This window comes from Triturus cristatus, chromosome 7 (genome assembly GCF_964204655.1).
Source record: "Triturus cristatus chromosome 7, aTriCri1.1, whole genome shotgun sequence".
In the NCBI taxonomy this organism is placed as follows: domain Eukaryota; kingdom Metazoa; phylum Chordata; class Amphibia; order Caudata; family Salamandridae; genus Triturus; species Triturus cristatus.
This window is the reverse complement of record NC_140590.1, coordinates 1,783,410,528-1,783,434,963: the sequence shown is the minus strand read 5'-3', so window position 1 is coordinate 1,783,434,963 and position 24,436 is coordinate 1,783,410,528. Positions and strand designations below refer to the sequence as shown.

Genomic DNA, 24,436 nt, shown 5'->3' with positions numbered 1-24,436 from the left:
CACATGCCTGGGTATAGCAGACAGTTGGGCTTTGTTTATTAGCCCCACTTACATTTGGATAGGCTCTGTCCTGCCTCCACACAAAGGGCTGCATATCCACTGTAGTAGTCTGGAGCCTGGACAGGGCAGGCAGAATGCCTGGGAACCTCAAAAGGAAACCTCCAGAAGCTTCTCTCCCACTTCATAGGCACATCTGGATATAGATACTGGACCTCAGACACCACCTCTTCAGTACACCACTGGACCTATGGATTCTCTGCGGGGAAAAGGAATGCTGTGCTGCTAAAGAAGTGCTTCTCTGCATGAATGCTGCCCTCCTGGATTACTGCCTTGCTGGACTGCTGTCCTCTTGCCTGGGTGAGAAGGACTGGACCGGCATCTCTTGAACCCAGGACCACAGAGTGATTCCAAAGGCTAGTGGCTAGCCTCCTGATGTGAATCCTCAGGGGCACAACAGGCTTCCAACATACTTGCACCTGTGCCTGCATCTTTGAGTCTACCCTGCCAAGTGGTGTCACCCCAGTCCTGGACACTTGGGAGTAGGCCTAAGGAGCTTGTGACCCTCTGTGGATCCTGTGGTACCAGCGCATCTCCTCTGCTGCGCAGTGCAATCTCCAGCAGACCCAACAATTCACTGCAGCTAAGTTCCAAGGAACCATTGCAAAGACCCACATGGCACCCCATCGTAGCATCAGACCACCACTGCATGGTGCATTCTGAGTGCAGGCGCTTGCATCTATCATCAAAGTCAGCTTCAACGACCGTCTCCACATCCCACACCCTCACAGCTTCCTGGAACAGAGGCATCGCCCTGTCTGTAAAACACATCCACGGTCCAGGACTTGAAATTGCAACCTATCATTGGCATGACCCTCTACAAAGCTGCATCCTCACCACAGCTCATACTGATGCATCGCTTCTGCTGCACAACGCGTCTTTGATGTGGATCCAAGCAATGTTCCACAAACCAAGATATATGGTACTTTGTTCAGTGGGCCTGTTTGAGTACATGTAGCCAACCCGTGCTCTGCCACTGTTGGCCTGAACTTGAGATTTTGTCCTGGACTGGCACTACCAGAGAATCACAGTAAGTGCTTTATGCCTTTTGGCACTATTTTCACTGAAATCTTTCAAACTAAAAAACTCGGGTTCTACTCCTAGATTTGTGTTGTTTGCCGTTGTCCTAAACCGGAGGATGCTGCTGATAATTTAGTATATGATGGCCACTAATATGATTTTGTCTGATGTGGTTACTACTACATCCCTGATACTATTAGTGGGTCAGGTGGATTTTCATTGAACGTAGGAAGCTCTTATTACATAAAACGTTGGAGACCCCTGCTCGATGCATTCATGCATGTATGTATTTTAAATCTGAACCTAAGACTGCCGAAACAGCTAAAGCCATCGCTAGGCCAGACCTAAAGAAAATGAAATTACTAAACTTTACCAGGGACACGAGTTGGTAGATATTGACCATTAATGATACAAATCTGTTCCAGGAATTTAAATAATCAGTCTAATCAGGAATGGACAATGGATCAAAGAGACTGAAAATTAAAAACATACTCGAATTTAAATTATAAATAAGTGAATTATTCATTATTATCAGCAGGTGTCTTGAGAGTGTGATCGTGTGTTCATAATTTAATATTGCGTCCCTTATTGAACATGTTTAAATTGTGCCTGACAACTATCCGCATTTCTAGAACACCTACGTCTGTTTGTGTTGGATAATGTGACATTTTGTATTTTTCATCACAGCTGCTCCTAACATCCTTGCATGAGTGCCTCCATCACCAAATGGAAGGAGAAAATCAAACTGAAGCAAACACGTTTGTCATTGTGGGTTTTGAGGGTGTGCATCAGCTGCAAACTATCCTATTTGTAACTTTCCTGGTAATTTACCTTATAACTTTGCTTGGAAATCTTCTTATTATGGCAAATGTTTATTTAAATAGACATTTGCACACGCCTATGTATTTCTTCCTCACAAATTTGTCCTTCCTTGACATCAATTGCACGACAATTATTTTACCAAATATGTTGGCACATTTCTTTCTGGGAAAAAACTTAATTTCCCTCACAGAATGCCTGCTGCAGATGTATTTTTTTCTAGCTATTTTATCTACAGAACTCCTTCTCCTCGCCATCATGGCTTACGACCGGTATGTGGCGATCTGCAATCCCTTGCGTTATATGACCATCATGAGCAAGGCTGTGTGCATTCGGCTAGCAGTGGGAACCTGGCTAGTTGGCCTTGTCGACCCAATACCACACATCATACTTCTGTCAGGCCTCTCCTTCTGTTCATCTCACACCATCAACCACTTCTTCTGTGATGTGACAGCCCTCATGACGCTTTCTTGCAGCAGCACTGCGAAAATAGAGACAGCAAGCTACATCCTTGGGTCTGTTATGGGCCTGTTGCCTTTTTCTTTAGTGATGATATCTTATGTCAACATCCTCATGGCCGTCCTTAGAATCCAATCGGCACAGGGGAGGCGAAAGGTCTTCTCCACCTGCACCTCCCACCTCACTGTGGTTATTCTCTTCTATGGGTCTCTGAGTTCTGCATACATACGACCAACATCAACTTTTTCCATGAATGACAACAAGTTATTATCATTGTCATACACTGCGATTACTCCACTGTGTAACCCTTTTATATATACTATAAAAAATAAAGACTTTAAAAATGCCCTCTGGAAAGCAAAGAAAACATTGTAGGACTCAATCTGCATGTACTTTGGGCATCTCGGTTGAGACCAGAGTACAAAAACTGCACTTTGTGCAAGTAAATTACCAATCATGATTCTATTGAATGCATGGAATGTTGGGGTTTGCTTAAAAGTGCTGGTTGGTAGGGAACAAAGGGAGGTGGAATAACAAAGCCACAGAACGTTGGCATAACATTACACAGCATAGATAGTCCAAAACATAAAACATATGATATGGTTGGACAAGGATCGAAATATTTTGCCAAAATAGACCTCAAAATAGTTGAAGGTCACCTCTAAATTGAAGTGGTCACCTAAAGGTGTGCCAAGGCTTATTGACCACCCTGAAAACACATGCAAATTATCTACGGTCAAGAAAGCATTTATAAGTTTGCTTCTTTGGTAAGAATGTGGAATGATCACTCCTGTGGCATAAGGGAGTTTCCATTGGAAAAAAATTGCCTCCCGAATAATAAAATGTAAATGTGCCAATACCACTTTTGCCTTTCATTTAAACATGCAAACAATCCTACACATGGACATTCTGCATAGACAATGTCCTCGAGAAAAGCTACAAATTCCACTTTTTTCATGGAGTACAAATTGTATCTGTTATGGAACTCGTGGAAGTTGGTAAATTGCTCCACCTGTAGGGGGGCATTATACAAGACGATTCCAATTCAGAACCCAGGGATGTGCAGTGTGAACACCCATTTGAATGCGAATGGAATACAATTTGCAATGTGACATATATTAATAGGAGACATAAAAATGATCAATTTACTGGTGGTTGCACAATGACCTTCCTAATGAATATTGATTAGCCAGGTTTCAATTTGTGAATGTCTGCGAATGGCTGCAAATTCAGGGATGTCCAACTACAAGGGATTGCAGACCTCGTTGTATTTTTTAAAATCATCCCCTTCCCATTGCAGGGACACAGGCTGCTTTAAAAAAATGCCTTGCGTTTGGGAAGACACGTGAGAACTGCCTGTTACCCCCAACATCACTCACAAGCTTCCCACAGAGTTGGCTTTCCACTTTCCAGACTAGTTAACATGCCAGCTTAGGGTCGCAGTCTGACCAATTGCAATTACAAACCATTGATCAATTATTTTCTGAATTGTAAATATGAGGGGATATCCATTAGTGCCCCCTCCTATTTCAATCCAAAAGAGTTACAAAAGCTATCGTACAATAAGGACAACTTTGCTAAAATTGTAATCGCAGACACTGTGTTTTTGTGAATTGCAGGGTTTGAGACTCCCAAAAGGGTGTACATCAAGTTCTAAGTATTCCAGTCTCATGTAACCCTAAAGGCCCTTTGCAGCCTCTCTATCCACAGAGAAATGTATTGTAATGCATTCTGTGATCGTGGGGTGCACCTCATGTCCCTGCAACAACAGCTTCAGACTCATTAGCCTAGGAGGAACCTCAGATGAAGGTCAGTACTCCTAGTTTACATTCCTGAGTCATCGAAGTCTCATATGGAACCTCAGATGAAGGTCAGTACTCCTAGGTAACATTCCTGAGTCATCCAAGTCTCATATGGAACCTCAGATGAAGGTCAGTACTCCTAGGTAACATTCCTGAGTCATCCAAGTCTCATATGGAACCTCAGATGAAGGTCAGTACTCCTAGGTAACATTCCTGAGTCATCCAAGTCTCATATGGAACCTCAGATGAAGGTCAGTACTCCTAGTTTACATTCCTGAGTAATCCAAGTCTCATATGGATGGTGCTATGTTCTCGGTACAAACATTCAAACGATGAAACCCTTCTAATCCAAGAGGCTCACAGGCCACGTCTGCTTCAGGAGAGCAATCTGGGCAGTATCTAACCCCCTGTTTCATCCACAGCTTTGAGTCATAGAGCAGTATAAGAGTATGACGTTACATATGTATGTCAGTCTTTCAAAGCAGGACTCATTTTGTATATTAAATTAATTAATTCAACACTATTAATCTTACTATGTTCTGCTACATAAGCATGGCTATGCGCAGCAACAGGTTCACAGTGACACGTGAGCACCACTGAGGTCCTCACGCACAAACCCAAGGGCACGTTTACTAAACTGTCTTGCAATGCAGGGCAGCAAGCAAAGTTGCTGCAGTACCATGCATCAAAGAGAGCAGAATGTTCCATATTCACAGAGATATAAAGTCTTTATGACCTCTCCTTGTGCTGGTGCACTGGTGCACTCTGTGCTGCCGAGTGCCAATACATGCACCCTTGCACCGTAGTGCAAAGGTGTCTGCGTTACAGGCAGGATTGCTTTTGAGCAGGAAGGGATCCTTCCTGCAAAAAAACACCCTAAGAGGCATTTTCCTCTTTCTAAGTGTGCTTGAATGCAGCACATGTGGTAAGAGGAACTAAAGAGAAGAATTACACATATCTCCTTGTCATGCCTCACTTGGGAAGGCGTAGCATTTTGACACATTCACAGGTATACAAGTCTTTGAAAATCTGGGAATGCAACAAAACCCATGGATGGATTCATGGAAAAGTCAATTTCCACCGATCGAACATCTCCGAAGATGAAATATAACGTAACTCAGCTCAAGCATCTGCTTGTGTACATTTCTTTACAAAGCCTTGCGTGGCTCTGTAAATATTACTGAAGCCTTTGTTGCACTTGAGTCACACAACTTTAAATTCTACCAGTCATGCATCCAACTGCATATGACACCATGTAATTCAGACAATAAATCTGGTCACAGAGGCAATGTGTTACAATTAAATATATATATTAATATTTTGTAATTTAGCATGGAAGGTTTCAGAGTAAAACCAAAGTCATCCTAATAACGTATTACAATGTTTAATTACAGGAGTTGCTCATGTGCCCACGTATACATTCATTTATGAAAATTAGCAAACACCGCCATTAGATGAACATCCATCTGGGCTACCTTCAACCATAACCACCACATAGCAACACTGAAATAGACTGTTATTGTAACTATATCAGTAGTTGGTACTTGTGGCATTATTGGTTGTGGTTTACTAGTATATTTAAATCATCCTCAGTACTCATGGGTAGATTGATGCCAGTTTGTTGACACTAGACTATACCCTTTAAAGCAGGCAGGTGTGGAGTCCTGTCCAGGAGTAAGAAACTCCAGGAAGTATGTAATAATTGTATATCATTTGAAATATTTGCTCCAATTAATACAAGGTTCTTTACAAATGAAACAGAAGTCATCCCATGAGAAGTAGCATTGGGAGGGGTGTGATGAACCCTCCGTTGTATACTCATACAAGAGGTTTTGTGGCACTGTGTGTTTGAAGCTTTTTCAATAGGGTGTAGTTAACACTATAACATCATGGACTGTATTACAGTAAGTGCCCTGAGGGTGCAACACGCATTCACGCCTACCTTTTGGTCTCCAAATGGTCTTTGGTATTATAGAAGGGTCTGCAAACACTTGCCCAGCCCCTTCTATAATATGGACTGTACTTGTGTACATTACACAATGACACAGTCACAAAAAGGCATTCAGTTATTTGTACAGGGACATCGCCCCATACAAAAGTTGAAACACCTTGTGTCCCTGTCCGTTCTTATACACATGGGGGAGGAAGTTGCCAGGGGGTGTACTGACTATGTGCAACATTGACGTGATGCACAGCGAGTGCACCCTGGAAGCAGACTCTCAGAAGGGGAGAAGGAAGTCACAGAGAGCCCCCCGGCATTCCAGTGCAGGCGGGTGCAGTGACTTGTTGCATCTATTGGCAGGTGATCTGTGACCAGTCGCCGTCTGCACAGCAAAAGGTGGAACTGGTGCTGCAGACTGTGAACCACCATTCATTAAAGCATTGCCCCCCATGAGGCGCTAGCAACAGAGATAGTTGGTTCCTCATTTACTGCATGAACTTAGGGATGGAGAATTTTTCTTTACTGTAGAATGATTTGACATTTTTTGTGTCTGTGTAGTACAGGGCCGGACTGGCCGTAGCAGGCACCGGGCATTTCCCTGGTGGGCCAGAGCGGTGGGGGTCGGTTTTGTGCCTGTGGGGGCTGGTTTTGTTACAGAGAGCCGGTTTTGCAGCAGTGCTGCAATATCGGCCCCTTGTAACAAAAGCAAGAGCGGTGCGTTTCACTAGCACCCCACATGACCTGCCCTCAGAACCAGTCAGGTAGCAGTCGCCAGGACTGGTTGCTCTTCCCAGTAAGGCCCTGGTACTAATGGAACAAATTATGTTGCCTAGAGATGTGGTAACAGACTTTTGAACAAATTGCAAAACGCAGCATGGCAGGTGGCTTTCTAAGTAAAGGGTACCTATCAACAAACATGTAATTTGTCATCGGATTCTTGGTGTACCGTTTGACAGCATATTAGACGTTGCAAAAATATTTGTGATGGGTAAAGCTTTAATTATATTTGGTTGTAAATGTTGCCAATAAAGTTTGTTTCTATGAAATCAGTCGCATGATATTCATCTGTCTGGGATTGTTCTGGCCCACGTTAGCCGAGTTTCTTTGTTGAACATCAAGCCTTTTCTTGGAGACCAGGCTGAGGCCGGCAGAGCTGTGCTCCACATAGGTTTTCCCCCAGACTGCACTCCTGGGGGCTGTAGTATGCATTTTATAGCACCAGTTTTGGTTAAGGTTCCGAAGGTGCCCTTGTGCTTTAATATTCGATTTGAAGTCTACCTAATAAACTTCATGGCCCTGTTCTCTCTCACCCTGTCTACCTGTTGGAGCAGATAGAGGTCGCAGTTGGTAACGGGGCTACGAGAAGCCAGGCTCTCCTTTCATATGCAAGGTTTCAAATGGCTAGCAGCTGGTTTAGAGATCGTTATCCATATAAAACCATTTGATGCCAGTGTTAAATCTGCAACCAGCATGGTAACCGGTTGAGTTACCTCTACTTTACTACAAGACAGCAGTGCTAATACCACCAAGGGGCGGATTTTGGTACTCTGAATTTTTGGCATTCCTCATAGTGCAAATATCGGCAACTGTAGTCGCATAACACACATAATACATCAATAAACCACACAACACTTTTATAAGTGGAGAAATATTGCTGCAGGTTTATTAGCATAACCAATATGCAAACATGGTGGGTTATCTTACGGGCGATCCGATCCCAGGGCAGGCCAACCCCTATGCCGCCTGCCCGTCTGATAAGCCTAAATTACACGTGGCAGTCGCCAATTGGTGCATACCAAATCTTGGGAGGGGCCACCCCTCCCATCCGTGGACCACCAGTCCACTCGCTTACTCACGCCCCCCCCGAAAGAGGTGGGTGGAGCGTCTTATGGCAGCCCCCGGTTGCTCAGACCCACAACCGCCCGTAGGACTAACGGGGCGCCGTAGTTCTTCCAGGGGACAACGCTAAACATCCCTGGGTATCCTGGCTTAGCACAACGCTGTGCTGCTGCATGAAGTACCCCTTGGTATCTGCAGACTCTGGATCACCCTGTAACTCCTCCACAGCCTTGGGAGTGGCCACCGTCACTACCAGGGCCCCCCACCAAGGTAGGCCTTTTAACTTACAACATGCTGATAACCGGGCTTGCCCAGGTCCAGCCAAAACAAGTCTTAGCCCATACAGGACCGGAGCCAGCATGCCCCATCAGGACAGGTGCCCCCATTCTTTCAAAACTCCCCGTGGATTTTGACTGATATGACCTGAAACCTATAAATAGGCGTTGGTCCAATGTTAACTTTGCATGGCTGAAGAACAATACCTATGACAAGCCACTCCTGCCAGGAAGTGCCAATGCGGGTGGAGGTAAGAGTTGACAAGCCCGCTCTACTTCCTCTTTCCTCAGTTATCTGAGTCTAGCACTAGTCGGAGTATGACCATCACCTTCCGACAGTCACCACCCTATATGAAGCCTTGCCCTCCCAAACTTCTGCTAGCATACCAGGGAGCAGACAGGACAGCGTGACCCAGGGGGGAACCAAAGCATAAATACCTCTCTGTGTTAGAAAACTGGGAATGCCAATAGTTCTCCTGCTACTTTGTAGCCCAAATATGTTTCCCAAGGAGTTTCCCCCAATCATATGGACCAAATCGCCCCCGTTGGAAGGCCACTTCCACAACCTGCATAGCTGCCAGCCAGTGCTGGAGGGCGGGAGACGTTACCCGTTACCGTTACTCACATCAATGGTACCTGTTTTGTCGAACTCAAGGACGGGATACTAAGTGAGCTTACCAGGCTCTGCCCTTGTAACCAGAGGTTAGACCCAAGCCCCTCTAAGTTCTGCTGATTCACCTGCCTGTTAACACGAATCCCAGGGCAGACCACCGGCCTCTAACCCATGCTTGGCCATGCCTGAGTTAAAACACCTCTGAAAAGCATGACAACAGGCTAACCACCAACATTGCATTCTGAATGTTCCTGACACTGCCAAGGAACATGCGCATAACTGAAGCAACTGGCACCATGCCATAAAAGAATCAATTTAGCCTTCTATGAATGCAAGATGAGCTCTTGTGACTATCCGTATTAGTGCTCCCTCCCAACAAGCAGCCCTAACCAGGCAACCCGCACCCTCTTGGCACTGGCACACTCCCGCCCCAGCTGCCCTAGAGTGCCTGTTTGTGTGTAGCCACAATCTTACGTTTTATCACTGACAGTATACCATGGTATGATGACACTCAGCTGACTCTACTGCTGAGTGTCCGTTGCACCATCGCAAGTATGTCTTATGCCTATTCAGTGTCTGGCTGCAAAGTTTGATGACATTGGCAGCACCAGTCCCGGGCGAAAATAGAAGCTTTACAGTTTCTGGTGCTATCGATGGTACACGTAGCCTGATGGAACAGAATGCAATTCCCTTACTCCTGTTGAGCACAAACCCACAACCAATTGCTCACCATGGTTCAATACCTTCCTGCTAATAATCATTTCCTAGAAGAATGTTCACAAATCTATGTTCTGCAATGGCACTACTTAGCAGTCTGCACCATTCTGCCATTGCTGAAAAGGCCATTTTTCATGCTGGTTGGCCTAATCAATCTGGCCCTGCTCTAGAAGCGCCCGCTTCAGCCTTAGGTCAAACAATTCACCAGTAACATAGCTTAGCAGAGTGTGCTGCAGGGTTCCGCCTCCTCATCCATCGGAACCAATATGAATCAACCCCTGCAGCAAGCAGCAAGCAGGACTAGGACTCAAAGCGTCACACCAGGACTCACAGTCCCAAGCCACGGAACGGACGTGCTCCCCCCAACCTACTGATCCACAGACCACTTGCATACTGCTCACAGTATGGCTGAGAAGAGAGGCTGTTGATTTAAAACCCTTTTAGATGAACATTAGACAGACCCGGCAGGGAGCATCATACGAAATGAGGTCGGGACCACCGCACCCGCCTGTGAATCAGCCCCGGTGATTTTTGTCATGACCCCTCCTAAGCCCTTGGAGATCACCATCCACAACATGCAGTGGCCAGGTGGCAGGCACCCAGCGGGGCCTTCAAATCCCAGATACTCTCCAAGTCCTTGCCGCCTAGCGGCGCTCCCTGCTGCAGGAATCTTGCTGCCCCACAACTCGCCCCTCTTGGCCCGTTGGAAGTTAAAACGCTGAAATTGTGTGATCACCTCTTGTGGGGGGGGTCGGTGGAACGTATAACATGCGTCCCGACTGTACAATATACGCGAAGGTGTGCAGGCGTATAGGAATCAGAACCTAACAGTGACTGTGCATAGGACCTAGTATTCAAACTGCGACCTATAGAATATGCGTGGTGCTATGCAGCACATCTTGGCCCCTCTGATCCACTTCACAAACCTTGGAAGCAAGCCTTTGCTGTTTACCCTCAGATTCTAGCCGTGCACACCTAACCCAGGGGGTTCCCTTACTAACGGAGCATTAGTCCTAATGCTAGCCAGCTTACCGCTCAGTGTCCCAGGACATGAAATGCTAAATCCAACACATAATCTACGTTCTCCGACCGCAAGGGAAGGATAATGTGTTCACCAAACCAATGTAAACTAAAATTGCAAGCAGCACTTGTCTGGAGACATTCAACATCTGTCATGAAGCGCAGCAACGTGGCAATCAAGCTTGGGGAGCTGACACGCCTCTATTTCCCTTGAACTCCAAGAGGCCAAAAGAGGCAAACCTGCCCCCCCCCCCCAAGGCTAGAAGGATAGCTTGGGCATGAGGAAAGCTGAATGTAATCGATGAGCCAAATCCTACCACAGGGGAGCACACAGTTACTGCAAAAATGGGCACTCCTACCTTCAACAGGATCCAACAAAAGACCGTCATGATAGCCCTAGTGGTATAGGTTCCACTGTCTCACTCATGAAATTACCGGGCACCCAAAGTGAACGGCTAACATAAAGACGCCAACGGAGCAGAGGGAGACCTGTGCAGGGTTCAAGGATCGTTTAACAGTTAACTAATCTGCAGGGCTACACAGCTTGCTCAGGCGATCACTATGGCAAGCTGACCGGCCACCAGCACACCGCGCCTTTACTAGGTGTTCCGCGCACTGAAAAGCCTGACTGATCACTATTCATGGCGTTAATCTCATGCACATTGAGAATACATCTCAATTATACACATGTAAATGATTTTACGTGCGATACTGAGCACACGTCATGCATCCCTATATTAACTACCAAATAAGCACTCCCTACAACAAGACCATCTATTGGCTAACCAGCTGAACCAACAGAAGCGGATTAAAACAGGGTCACACGTGCATGTGCCGTGGGCCCACTGGAAAGCAACAGCCAAATGACGCCTGACTGTTGATGTACACTCCTTGCGCTGGCGGTGAAGCCAACCACCTTCTAGCCGGCTGCCGCTCAATAGGCTCATTGCCTACGAGACCCTGAAGTACAGGCCTTCCTAACACCCTTACGGTCTTGGGGCGCAGGCCGTTACTGCACAGCTGGAAAGTGCGCAACACAGCGGCTTCGCTGACAAGGTTGAACGGTTAACAGCCTCTCCCCTGCAGTCTTCCATATCTAAAGCAGGAAACCGGAGAAGGCTGGAAATGGGCAAAAGGAACCTGGGCGACGCAACAGCAACTTGATTATGCCTGATCGTTTCCGTAGCGCGGACACAGGGCTCCAAGCTCATTACGAACGGCGAACCCTTTTAACGGTGAGCCCACATCTTAGCTGACACATTAATGTCAAAATTCCCCCAAGGCGGGTGCTGATCCGAGCAGTTTAAACCTCTCGCCTCACATCTGAGGACTGCACAGCCAGTCTAATACCGCTGTGCTGCCCAGAGGGCACGGTTGACGATCTCAGCACTGGCACCCTGCCCAATATGGAACACACACCCCATCGCATTAATTTGGGATTGGCAACCAAAAGACAGGCATAACCTCAACACCCTAAATTATAATCGAATTAACCGCAGACTGAGAAGAGAAACGCATACGGCTTCCCGAGGGACCAGGCACCCTTAGTCATTTCAACCGCAAAGAAAAACATCCCCAGGGTGCATGGTAGGAGCATATCGTTCTTAGGGGAATCGGGAACACCAGAATGATGACCAGTGTTCCCCCAGTGGGTAACTGTGCCAAAAGCACCCAGGCCTCCCCTAGGACAAAGCTGATCCTCTTACCGGGAAACGTGCCTTGCTTTGTGTTGGACCCGGCCTCGTGGCGTGGTCCTGACCCCTCCTACCAGACCGAACGGGGGCCCACCCCAACCCTTCGGGATCCCCCTGGATTGTACCCCGCTACCCGAGCCAGCCTTCGCGACAAGGGCCGCCCCGGCCGCGATCCCAGCGAAGCCCCGACATCGAGGCACCAAGATCCGACCAAGGGGGGGCCGAGTGGCCACTCCACCGATCCCGGAGGAGGGAAGTTTCGATGGGACCTCCAGCCTCCCCCAACGCCTGGTTTCGATCGCCCTCCGGCCTCCCTGGGCGCTGGCGCCCCCTCCCGCTGGGTGTCTGGACTCTCTGATCCCGGCCCCTCCGACCCCCCAGGCGCAAGGGTCCGGACATCAAAGGGCTCCAGACCTATATCTGGGGCAGCCCAATACCAGGATGGTAGTTGTATCCTGGAGTCAAGAGCCCTGCTGATCGGATCGCGGCTGACCCTCCGGAGAGAGAGACTCATTGCCTGGAACTTAAGACCCGAGCCCTGCTGACTGCGTCGCAGCTCACCCTTGTTGAGAACTAGACCCTCATGAAACATCTGAGCCCTGCTGACATCGTCGCGGCTCACCCTCGTTGAAGTAACCACCGGAGCCCTGCTGACCTCGTCGCGGCTCGACCTCACCGAAACAACCACCCGAGCCCTGCGGACGACATCTGGGCTCCCGGAACCCCCCCAGTTCAAGGATTGAGAGCTGGGTGCAGGGTACCCCGTCCCTAAAAGACCCTGAGACTCTTTTGGATCTCTCGATCCGCCTGTAAATATTGCCACGGAGACCTGCCGTTAATACTGATAAAGATTGATGAAAATTGATACTCCTGTTGAGTCCTATGTGGTGAGGGGGGATTGCTTGGCTGTTACGATTATAGGGGAAGGACCTCGCCAGTAGGCTTCTCAGCGGCGCTCGGCTACTTCCCTACGGAGAGGTGGCTCTCAAGGTGGTCAGTTCGACAACCTCTGACCCCCCTGATGGTCGCCCTTCCAACACTTTGCAGGCCGAGACACCTCACGTGTGAATGCACGCCATGCCACACATGAACACGCCCCGTGCGAAAAGTCATGACAGTACAATGCAGAAAGTAGGTGCTATGTGGCAGCAAATAAACCAACTCAAAATTGCGAATGCATGCCTAACTCACCCCTCCGACAAGAAACTAGGCAACCCATGAATGCGCAGGAGTAGGTGGTATCCACATCACCTAGGTTGGGCGGCCCTGGCATCTGGGACACCACCCGATTTCAACTAGTCCGCTGGCCCTGGCATGCGTGACCCCGGCCACAATAACCCGGGAGACCCGATATGCGCCTACATGTCTGGCTGCTGAACATCGTGTCTGGCCAAAAACGCTCTTACAATGAGATTGATGAACACAAATACGACTGCAGGCTGCAGCCATCTCCACGGCTTCAATTCATGCCAGGGAGGGAAATAAAATCAGCACAACAATGTTTCGAAGGTCCACGTTTCCGCAGACAAATACAACCAACTCTGCAGATCGCACCTTTTGTCACCAATGTGCAACACACCCCTGGAAATAGTGGAGACTCGATAATTCAATAGGACGGTATGTGCTGAACGAACACAATGTGGCAGTGCCACCCGGTGGCCAAAACACCACTAGCCTCAGAACTATAGACTTCGTCAATGGTTGTTCGTTGCATAAGAAAATTAAGCAGCAACTAAGGCTTGTGGATACTAAAGAAAGCTGACAACTTGGCCGCAACAATCCTGATATTGCCGAGACAGGGCACCAGAAAGCCTGAGATCATATCCGAGTCCGGATGTGCTCTCGCAGCCCAGGGACCCAAGGGGCAGCTGGGGGAGCACTCGACACGAAACCGGACCCCTACTGCTCATGGGGGGGGGCCTGGGCACAACCACCACGGCGCACGACTGCCCCCGCACGGCCCCCTACTGCGGGGAACACTATGTGGGAGGAGGGATACCAATACCCCTGCACTCACCAGGGAAAGCTGACACGGACTGCGCGTGGAGGGGGTCTGGGACACGTCTGAGTCTTCTATAATGCCAGTACTTTTACAACATTGGTGGTTGCAGGTTTATCAGCTTGCATCCAAAGTTTGTTTATTACGCCCGCTGCTTCTCACTAATTGAGGCGTAAGCCATCCCGGCTGGCCTGCACTTTTCGGGCCCGAAAATTGTAATAGAGGGAGATGTGCTCTGTTGACTGGGCCCGGTTAATGTCCCCCAATGCGAGATACTTGTCTTGAATTCAAAAGTTTAGACTTTGCAAAACTCCTTTGAGCAGGATTTGAACCAGCGACCTAAGGATATCAGCTTCCCCACTACAGTCCTCCGCTCTACCAACTGAGCTATCGAAGGCTCTGGATACGTCCCGGATTCGCACATTTCGGTTTTATATTATCAAGTTGTACAAATTGAGCCGCGACGCCACGCTCCAGATACACCGCAGTCCTCAGCAGTGACGCCGCGCCCGAGGGGACGGAGCCTTCTGTGCTCAACAGCGCGAGCTGCTCTGCGCTACCTCGAGGCATTAGCAGTGACCCAGCCACATCCCATTAGCTTTCTTTTGTTGGGTGCGAATTTTTGTATGAGATCAGGAAGGCCAGGGGGGGTTTGTACTTGTGCTAGCTGCAGCTCTACTGACTACTGCAGGAAGTGCGCCAACGCATTGAGTGTGGCAGGAACGTCATGAGTTCATGGGATGCTCCCGCGGCTCCCGTGATAGTCACTCTTAATAAAAACAGCAACTGTGGTCTTTAATGATATTATGCAAGGGCGCGTATTCCCTCGGTGCAGCAGGTACATTGGCACCTGCACTGTATCCTGGTTATTGGCTGTGGGCAGGGCTTTTAAGTGTGCCGAGTCTCGCCGGTGCTGGGCACCGGCAGTATTTTAAATGAGGCCTTGAAACGGGTCTCTATCGGGCTCTGTTTTGTTCCCTGGCCCAGTCGTCCATTAGTTTCCATACTGCAGTGTCATCAGCAGACACATAGATGTGTGCTTGCTTACACTGCTGACTTCTCACTAGTGCAGGAGTTACGGCATGACGGCAAGCCAGGTGAGCAGTGTAGGGGAAGGGGAAACCATAGAGAGAGTCATTTTCTCTCTGGATTTCCTTTCTCCTATGCAACTCTGGAGCAGCAACATCGTGGTCGTGTCACCAGGGCTATAAGTGGACGCTTATCAATATTATATCTAACGAGGCATAGTTGCTGCATAGTTATCTTAAGTCTGACTAGTTGTAATTATGATGTTACTTACTGAATATGACTGTAGAATATCATTTAAACACCATCCAGAGAAAGGCAGGTTTAAAAGTGGAAAGTTGTGCATTGCATGAGTCACGTGACAACCGCAGATGGGCTGTATTACTTGGAATTACTCTTGCTGCGTTTCCTAGCAACCCGAATGTGCTATAAGTGAGGATTGCTCATTCTATTTACGTAAATAGCATGGCATCTGAGCCCCGTCTTGCGCCCCCCAGAACGGACGCCCAGCCAGCTGCAGACTGCGGCGCTGGAGTTTTCCGCCCCCCCGCACCAATGCACCGCGACCCGCAAATTAATTAAACCCTTACCGCCAAATTCCAGCCAGTTCCGCGGGATGCCGATATTGCGTGCTCCCGCTGCCACCAGCAAGGCCTGGTGTGGCCTCGAACTAGGAGCTCCGAACAATGCCCCGAGGACAATGCATGCTCTCTCCTGTCGCCATGCGCATAGCCCGCAACTACAAAAAGGAAAGGGAGGGCAGGGAGGCAACCGGCCGTCGGCCTCAAGATATCTTAGCCCCGCCTCACGCCCCACAGAAGGGATGCCAGCCAGCTGCTGTCTGCGGGCCAGGAGCTTTCCGCCCCCCTGCACCCCATGCACAGTGACCCGCAAACTTTATAACCCCCTAGCACCAAACTACACAACACCGCCAGGACGCTGGGCCTAACGCTCGCCAATGCTCCCCCCCCTGCCCATGGTAATCCATACCACAGGGCACCGTCGACCTGGAGCTTCCCAGGGACAGGGATTTGGGAAAAAGGGGGTGGTGATGGACAGAGTTTCTGAATGATGCAGAATACTCTTACCAAGTCAAGAGATCATGGTTTTAATCCATCACCGTTTTTTAGCTCACTGCACCATCCCAGCTCAGAACCTGGCTACATGCAAATTAGTCTGTACCTGTCCCAGTGCATGATGGGAACAGGGCAAACCAAACTACCAAGCCAATTCTTATACTGGGAAGGAAACAAGCTTCCGGGGACCGGTTTCTGGCATCACAGCCTTCGTCGGCCCGGCTTGCCTGAATCCTGATGGTGCAATGAGCAAGGGACTCACGTCTGAGCATACCCTCCCACACTGAGTGTGGATAAAATCGATTTGGGAAAAAGGGGGTGGTGATGGACAGAGTTTCTGAATGATGCAGAATACTCTTACCAAGTCAAGAGATCATGGTTTTAATCCATCACCGTTTTTTAGCTCACTGCACCATCCCAGCTCAGAACCTGGCTACATGCAAATTAGTCTGTACCTGTCCCAGTGCATGATGGGAACAGGGCAAACCAAACTACCAAGCCAATTCTTATACTGGGAAGGAAACAAGCTTCCGGGGACCGGTTTCTGGCATCACAGCCTTCGTCGGCCCGGCTTGCCTGAATCCTGATGGTGCAATGAGCAAGGGACTCACGTCTGAGCATACCCTCCCACACTGAGTGTGGATAAAATCGATTTGGGAAAAAGGGGGTGGTGATGGACAGAGTTTCTGAATGATGCAGAATACTCTTACCAAGTCAAGAGATCATGGTTTTAATCCATCACCGTTTTTTAGCTCACTGCACCATCCCAGCTCAGAACCTGGCTACATGCAAATTAGTCTGTACCTGTCCCAGTGCATGATGGGAACAGGGCAAACCAAACTACCAAGCCAATTCTTATACTGGGAAGGAAACAAGCTTCCGGGGACCGGTTTCTGGCATCACTGCCTTCGTCGGCCCGGCTTGCCTGAATCCTGATGGTGCAATGAGCAAGGGACTCACGTCTGAGCATACCCTCCCACACTGAGTGTGGATAAAATCGATTTGGGAAAAAGGGGGTGGTGATGGACAGAGTTTCTGAATGATGCAGAATACTCTTACCAAGTCAAGAGATCATGGTTTTAATCCATCACCGTTTTTTAGCTCACTGCACCATCCCAGCTCAGAACCTGGCTACATGCAAATTAGTCTGTACCTGTCCCAGTGCATGATGGGAACAGGGCAAACCAAACTACCAAGCCAATTCTTATACTGGGAAGGAAACAAGCTTCCGGGGACCGGTTTCTGGCATCACAGCCTTCGTCGGCCCGGCTTGCCTGAATCCTGATGGTGCAATGAGCAAGGGACTCACGTCTGAGCATACCCTCCCACACTGAGTGTGGATAAAATCGATTTGGGAAAAAGGGGGTGGTGATGGACAGAGTTTCTGAATGATGCAGAATACTCTTACCAAGTCAAGAGATCATGGTTTTAATCCATCACCGTTTTTTAGCTCACTGCACCATCCCAGCTCAGAACCTGGCTACATGCAAATTAGTCTGTACCTGTCCCAGTGCATGATGGGAACTGGGCATACCAAACTACCAAGCCAATTCTTATACTGGGAAGGAAACAAGCTTCCAGGGACCGGTTTCTGGCATCACAGCCTTCGTCGGCCCGGCTTGCCTGAATCCTGATGGTGCAATGAGCAAGGGACTCACGTCTGAGCATACCCTCCCACACTGAGTGTGGATAAAATCGATTTGGGAAAAAGGGGGTGGTGATGGACAGAGTTTCTGAATGATGCAGAATACTCTTACCAAGTCAAGAGATCATGGTTTTAATCCATCACCGTTTTTTAGCTCACTGCACCATCCTAGCTCAGAACCTGGCTAAATGCAAATTAGTCTGTACCTGTCCCAGTGCATGATGGGAACAGGGCAAACCAAACTACCAAGCCAATTCTTATACTGGGAAGGAAACAAGCTTCCGGGGACCGGTTTCTGGCATCACAGCCTTCGTCAGCCCGGCTTGCCTGAATCCTGATGGTGCAATGAGCAAGGGACTCACGTCTGAGCATACCCTCCCACACTGAGTGTGGATAAAATCGATTTGGGAAAAAGGGGGTGGTGATGGACAGAGTTTCTGAATGATGCAGAATACTCTTACCAAGTCAAGAGATCGTGGTTTTAATCCATCACCGTTTTTTAGCTCACTGCACCATCCCAGCTCAGAACCTGGCTACATGCAAATTAGTCTGTACCTGTCCCAGTGCATGATGGGAACAGGGCAAACCAAACTACCAAGCCAATTCTTATACTGGGAAGGAAACAAGCTTCCGGGGACCGGTTTCTGGCATCACAGCCTTCGTCGGCCCGGCTTGCCTGAATCCTGATGGTGCAATGAGCAAGGGACTCACGTCTGAGCATACCCTCCCACACTGAGTGTGGATAAAATCGATTTGGGAAAAAGGGGGTGGTGATGGACAGAGTTTCTGAATGATGCAGAATACTCTTACCAAGTCAAGAGATCATGGTTTTAATCCATCACCGTTTTTTAGCTCACTGCACCATCCCAGCTCAGAACCTGGCTACATGCAAATTAGTCTGTACCTGTCCCAGTGCATGATGGGAACAGGGCAAACCAAACTACCAAGCCAATTCTTATACTGGGAAGGAAACAAGCTTCCGGGGACCGGTTTCTGGCATCACAGCCTTCGTCGGCCCGGCTTGCCTGAATCCTGATGGTGCAATGAGCAAGGGACTCACGTCTGAGCATACCCTCCCACACTGAGTGTGGATAAAATCGATTTGGGAAAAATCCCAGTCCCTTTCAGCTGCCAGGGACATTAGCATGCAAGTCGCAGCATTGCCGTGTAGAATCAGATAAGTGAGATAGGGACACAGAGAGCAGTATTACAGGGTTGACCAAGGGATCATATGAGTGGGAGGGGCAATGTGGCTGGGTGTCGCGGCGAGCGGCCGACAGGACGCGGGCAATCTGGGAACAGAGGTAGATGTTGATCTGGGGATAAGATAAAATGTGGCACTCACATGCCCAGTGTTTAAAGCATACCTGGCAGACAGCGGGCTTGGGTTCATATTCAGCCTATGATTCACCGCAAATTACCTAAAGTCCTCATGCTTAACCAATAAAAACAAGAGTTGCAGCAGATTGTTTAGACACTACTGCCAGCTGCAGGTTTACATACAATCGCTTACAAAAGTGAATGGACTGCACAAGCGCCATCAGGAGAGGATGAATACTAGCGGGCCGAGCCCGAGACAGGGCCGGCTCTAGTGTTGGTAACGCCCTGTGCGAAAATTTCTGTTGCGCCCACCAACCCGTGATTTAAATTTAAAAAAATAGGTGCAGGTGCCCAAACCTTTTCTCAGGAGACTCCCACCCTTTCCACCACTGGCATTTTCTTTTCTTTTTGCAGTTTTATATTTTGCAAACTCGACCCGAAATGATCAGAGTGCTGTACAAGAGCACCATTTGCATTACAGATGGAAACACGGGGAGATTAAGTGATTAGCCCAGAATCACAGGATGTGTGAGCCTCCCGCCAGACCCCAACCTGGTTCCCCAGCTTCAAAGTCGGAGACTCTAGCTGTTAAGCCACACAATGGTCCACCTCAAACAATGGCGGCACCACTGCCTGCATAGACTCTGTCCAAATTCAGGATGCACAACTGATCTGGTTTGCAAAGTGCAGAGGTGGGGTCGATGCCTCTGAGAACATTTTGAAAAGTTTATTAAATAGTTCCTTTTATAGCACACATTCCACTCACATTTGCTGAAAAGACAGACTCTGAAAAAGCACATATCAAATATTTCAATACTTTCATTGTAAGAAGGCAGCAAATTGCGCGGGCAGTCTGACACGAGGCTCTCTTATCACATTCGTCTGTTGTCTGATACACTATGGACTGCACAACGATTTATCATGCAATCGGCCGCGCAGTCTCACTCGCTGTCATTCTTACTTAATAAACACAGTGCACCGTTACACATTCATACATGCACAATGTCTCACACACATACAATGCAGTTATACTGAAACATAAAACATAGGGGCATATCAACAAGGGCTTTATCTCTGCTTTTTTGGCTTTAAAAGCCAAAAAAGCAGAGATAAAACTAGAACCCTATCAACAACAGGGTGCTAACACGCAAATTTGCATGTTAGCACCCTTTTACTCTACGCTTCCCCTTGCATCTCTAATGAGATGCAAAGGGGGTGTTTCAGAGTAAAATAATAGGAGAAATGTCGCTAAGCGACATTTCTCCTATTATCAAGAATATCGCTAACCCTGTTAGAGACAAAAAAAGCAGCGCTAACCGCGGTTAACGCTGCTTTTTTACGTCTGGTATTTTTCTGACTTAGCCATGATATCCTATGGAAGGAGGATATCATGGCTAAGTGTGTCTGTCCCTATCAACAAGCTAACGTGAGATTATCGCTGGGTTTCCAGCGATAATCTCACATTAGCCACTTAGCGTGAGGATTTTTATCGCTATTGAGATAAGCGTTGCTAATAGCACGCTATCTCAGCGATAAAAATCAACGCTAGCCGGCGATAATTATCCTAGCGCTAAGTGCGCTCAGCGATAATTATCGCCGGTTGTTGTTGATATGCCCCATTATTTGCCACTTTTATAGCTGTACAGAAATGGCGGTTACTCATTAAGCCATACACACAATTTGCTAATAAACACAAAGGGCGCCACACCTATTCTTGCTGGAATTAATTGGAGTGTGTCGAAGTCAAGGCGCAGTGTGGCTAAAGATTAAGAGAACTACTCCAAGCAGAGTACCCCCAGTCGACGGAACTGGGGGGCATATCAGCAACAGACGGCGATAAATATCGCAAAGCGCGCTTAGCGCTTTTATATTTATCGCCACCTATCGCTGTAATATATCGCCTGGATAACGCATTATTAACAACACATTACTCCAGGGCGATAAAGTTTACATCAAAAGTGGCGTTATGTGGAAATATCGCTGTTAAACCAGCGATATTCCCACAGCGATAGAAGAAACCTTGATGATTGGGAGCTGTGGATTCAGACACTGAATCCACCTCCCATGCCATAGATAGGGTAGTCATGAAAAATAGCAGACTTAAAACATCGGTTAACACTGTATTTTACATCGCTATGGGTGTCCTGGGCCGTATTGTAAATACGGAGTAGGGCAGTTAGACATCATTTTCCCTTAGTTTTTGCAGGGAATGCCTACTTTGCATCTCATTAGAGATGCAAAGCGAGGCGTGAACTGAACAGGAGCTGAATCAAGGAAACACGCGATAGCGTGTCCTTGTAAATAATGCAATATAATTATCGCCGCTTTTCGCCCAAAAACGGACGCTAAAGCGGCGATAATTACATTGCCAGCCCTTGTTGATATGCCCCTTAGAGACATCTTTAAGCAGTTTAAAAAAAAAAAGGAACTTCAGACAGCCGAGAAGACAAGCTGTACAGGTTGGGAAATAGGGCCAGAGCATGCTCGGTCTCACAACACATCACATTGTAGGCGCCATAACCACAGAACGTGCGCTCTGAAATCAGTCTTATAGTGCACATAGCATCGCACACAGCTCGTCCCACAGAGGTCACCCTCCCCAATTTCCGTTAACCAACCGGAGGTAGGCAAGACTGAGGCGCGATGAAATGCCTTGTTGATTATTACGTCACCAGTCATTCGCCAAAGCCAATGGTGTGACTGTGAATGCTGGAGCAAGTACGGGTAATTACATTGAAAGTTATTTTTTCCTACTGGTAATACGACCCGAGACAGGAGCTGTATGCTAGTGCTGAAAAATACATTCTGGTAATTAGCACAAATTAAGCACTGCACCCCCCACGGAACTCTGGGGATTTTGTTTATGCAATCTAACAGCACATTCCATTCCAACTCACAATGGTGCATGCTTTCGGTGTACATGCGCAAATGTTGCCCCCCCAAAACCTGGCGCCCGGGTGCGACGGCACCACCCGCACCGCCTTAAAGCCAGCACTGGGCCGTGGCATAGAGGGAAATGGGAGCATAGTGGTGGAAGGAATCCACTGTCGGAAGCGCTGGTGTGAATCCTTGCATGCTGATGATAGTGTAGCAGAAAGTGCGGTAATTAAAGGCAGCTGTGCCTGTGTGAGTCACGTACTCTGAAGCAGCTCGGGTCAAGAACAAGACTTTCGAAGCAACCGAGGGTTCTCTTCCAGTACACTACGGCTTCGTCAGGCACTACTTTAAAACAAGCATTTGCAATGCAATACGACTCGCATTTACGCGAGACGTATTGCATTACAAATGGGACTTCGGGCATTTAAAAAAGCAAGAACGGAAGTGGAGGGGATGATGGAGGGACGAGAAGTGACGAACTGCGGAAGGGGGCAGGGAGGAGACATAGGGCTTAAAATAATGTGTTTGTAAAGGGGCCAATAGCCTCGGATGTGCACAAATTACGCCATGGCCGTCAGGAGGAGGGACTAACAAGTGGAAAACCAATCAGAAGGCAGTATTTAAAATTGAAGCCAATGAAAACATAGACGGAAAGTGGGCGGAGCTTCCCCCCACAATACTGTATACAGCATCTCTCGACGAGACAGCGCATGCGCTGCCTAGCCGAGACCTAAAAAGGGACCGGGCTCTCGTGAACTGGGCCAATTCTACCAACTAAGATACCGTGTCTGTGTTATTACTAATAGTGCCTGGGGCCTAGGGCAAATGTCCTAAAAAAAGAAGAGGGGGGACTAACCATGTTAGGTAGTATGCAAGTGAAATCAGGACGCATGCCATCACAGCCCATGATGTCATGACATGTGACAATTCCTGTGACATAACAGGAAGTGAACCCCGCTGGGTGTGAAATCACAAGAAGTGACATCAGATACTAAGACCTCATACATGTTTATCTGACTCTGAATTGGGGCATAATTTGTAGAAGTCTGTAGAATTAGTAATTTTGCCTTTGTATGGCTGTGAAATCCTCTCAGGGTAAAACATATTTCATCTTATTAGAACTGAGAGGCAGATTTACAAGCCCCTTGCGCTGCCAGTGCGTCACTTTTTGTGACACACTGGCAGCGCATTTCTCTGAATCATGTTTACAAGGACAGGAAAAGCCACCCTGCGTGGCTTTTCCTGTCCTTGTAAATATGGCCCCTTTACAAGCAGCACTTTGCGTGAAAGGGGCGTTCCATGGGTGTTGCTGTGGGTGTTCTCACGCAACATCCATGGAACCAGACGCATTTCCAGATTTACTAGAAATTGTAAATCTGGTAATGCGTCAGTTTGCTACGCCATGAGGCGAAACGAGGAGAAATGTTTTTCATTTCTCCTCCTTTTTTTTTTCAATATGTGCTGCATTCTACAGCACGCATTGAAAGAGGAAAATGCCTGTAGTGATTCCTTTTGTGCAGGAAGGTGCCCCTTCCTGCACAAAAACAATCTCCCCATGGCACAGGCATCCTTGCACAATGGAGCAAGGGTGCCTGCGCCAGCGCATGGCAGCTGTTTGTGCGCCAGCGCAGTGGATTGCACAGGAATGCACCATATCATTGTAAATATGTCGCATTCCTGTGCTCTGAAAGTGCCGCAGCGTGGTGCTGCCGAAGGGCTTTCGGTGCCGCAGCGGCACTTTCTTGTAGATCTGCCCCTGAATATTTGGAAAAAATGGCTAGGTCTTTCGAGAGGCTAAGTTAATAGAGTAGTGAGCCTCAAGTTGGGACTGACTAATGTAGTATATAATTACCAACTAAAGATCCTTAATTATTGGGCCTGTCTTATCAACTTGGCTGACCAATCGTTCAGGTAGTTAGTTAGATGTCATCTACAGTAAAAGGAAATAGTACCTTCGGTTGGACATCTCCAGCATTTTGTTGCAAGACTGGGTATATCACCAACAGACACACAGAGAATTGTAGTCCTCCAATGAAAATTTGTGAAAAGGAAAAATCCAGAAATTGTGATTTAGAAGATTTAGAAGAAAACCTGCTTTATCTATTGGATACATCTACTTTCATGATATTTAAAGCACTGATATCAGAACGTGGACGAGTTCAGGTTCGACCAGGTGCCGACTGGTATACATTGGAAGGTGTCCAACCAGGATTGAGTTGCTACCCCTCGTTGTCCT

General features: G+C 47.9%; 1 protein-coding gene across 1 annotated transcript; it reads left to right on the top strand.

Annotated features, from left to right (window-relative positions):
• The first annotated feature begins 1,803 nt into the window (after positions 1-1,803).
• Positions 1,804-2,730, top strand: LOC146813108 (olfactory receptor 5V1-like). Its single transcript, XM_085615264.1, has one exon. It carries the CDS (start codon positions 1,804-1,806, stop codon positions 2,728-2,730), a length of 927 nt encoding a protein of 308 aa, XP_085471390.1.
• Positions 2,731-24,436: the final 21,706 nt, after the last annotated feature.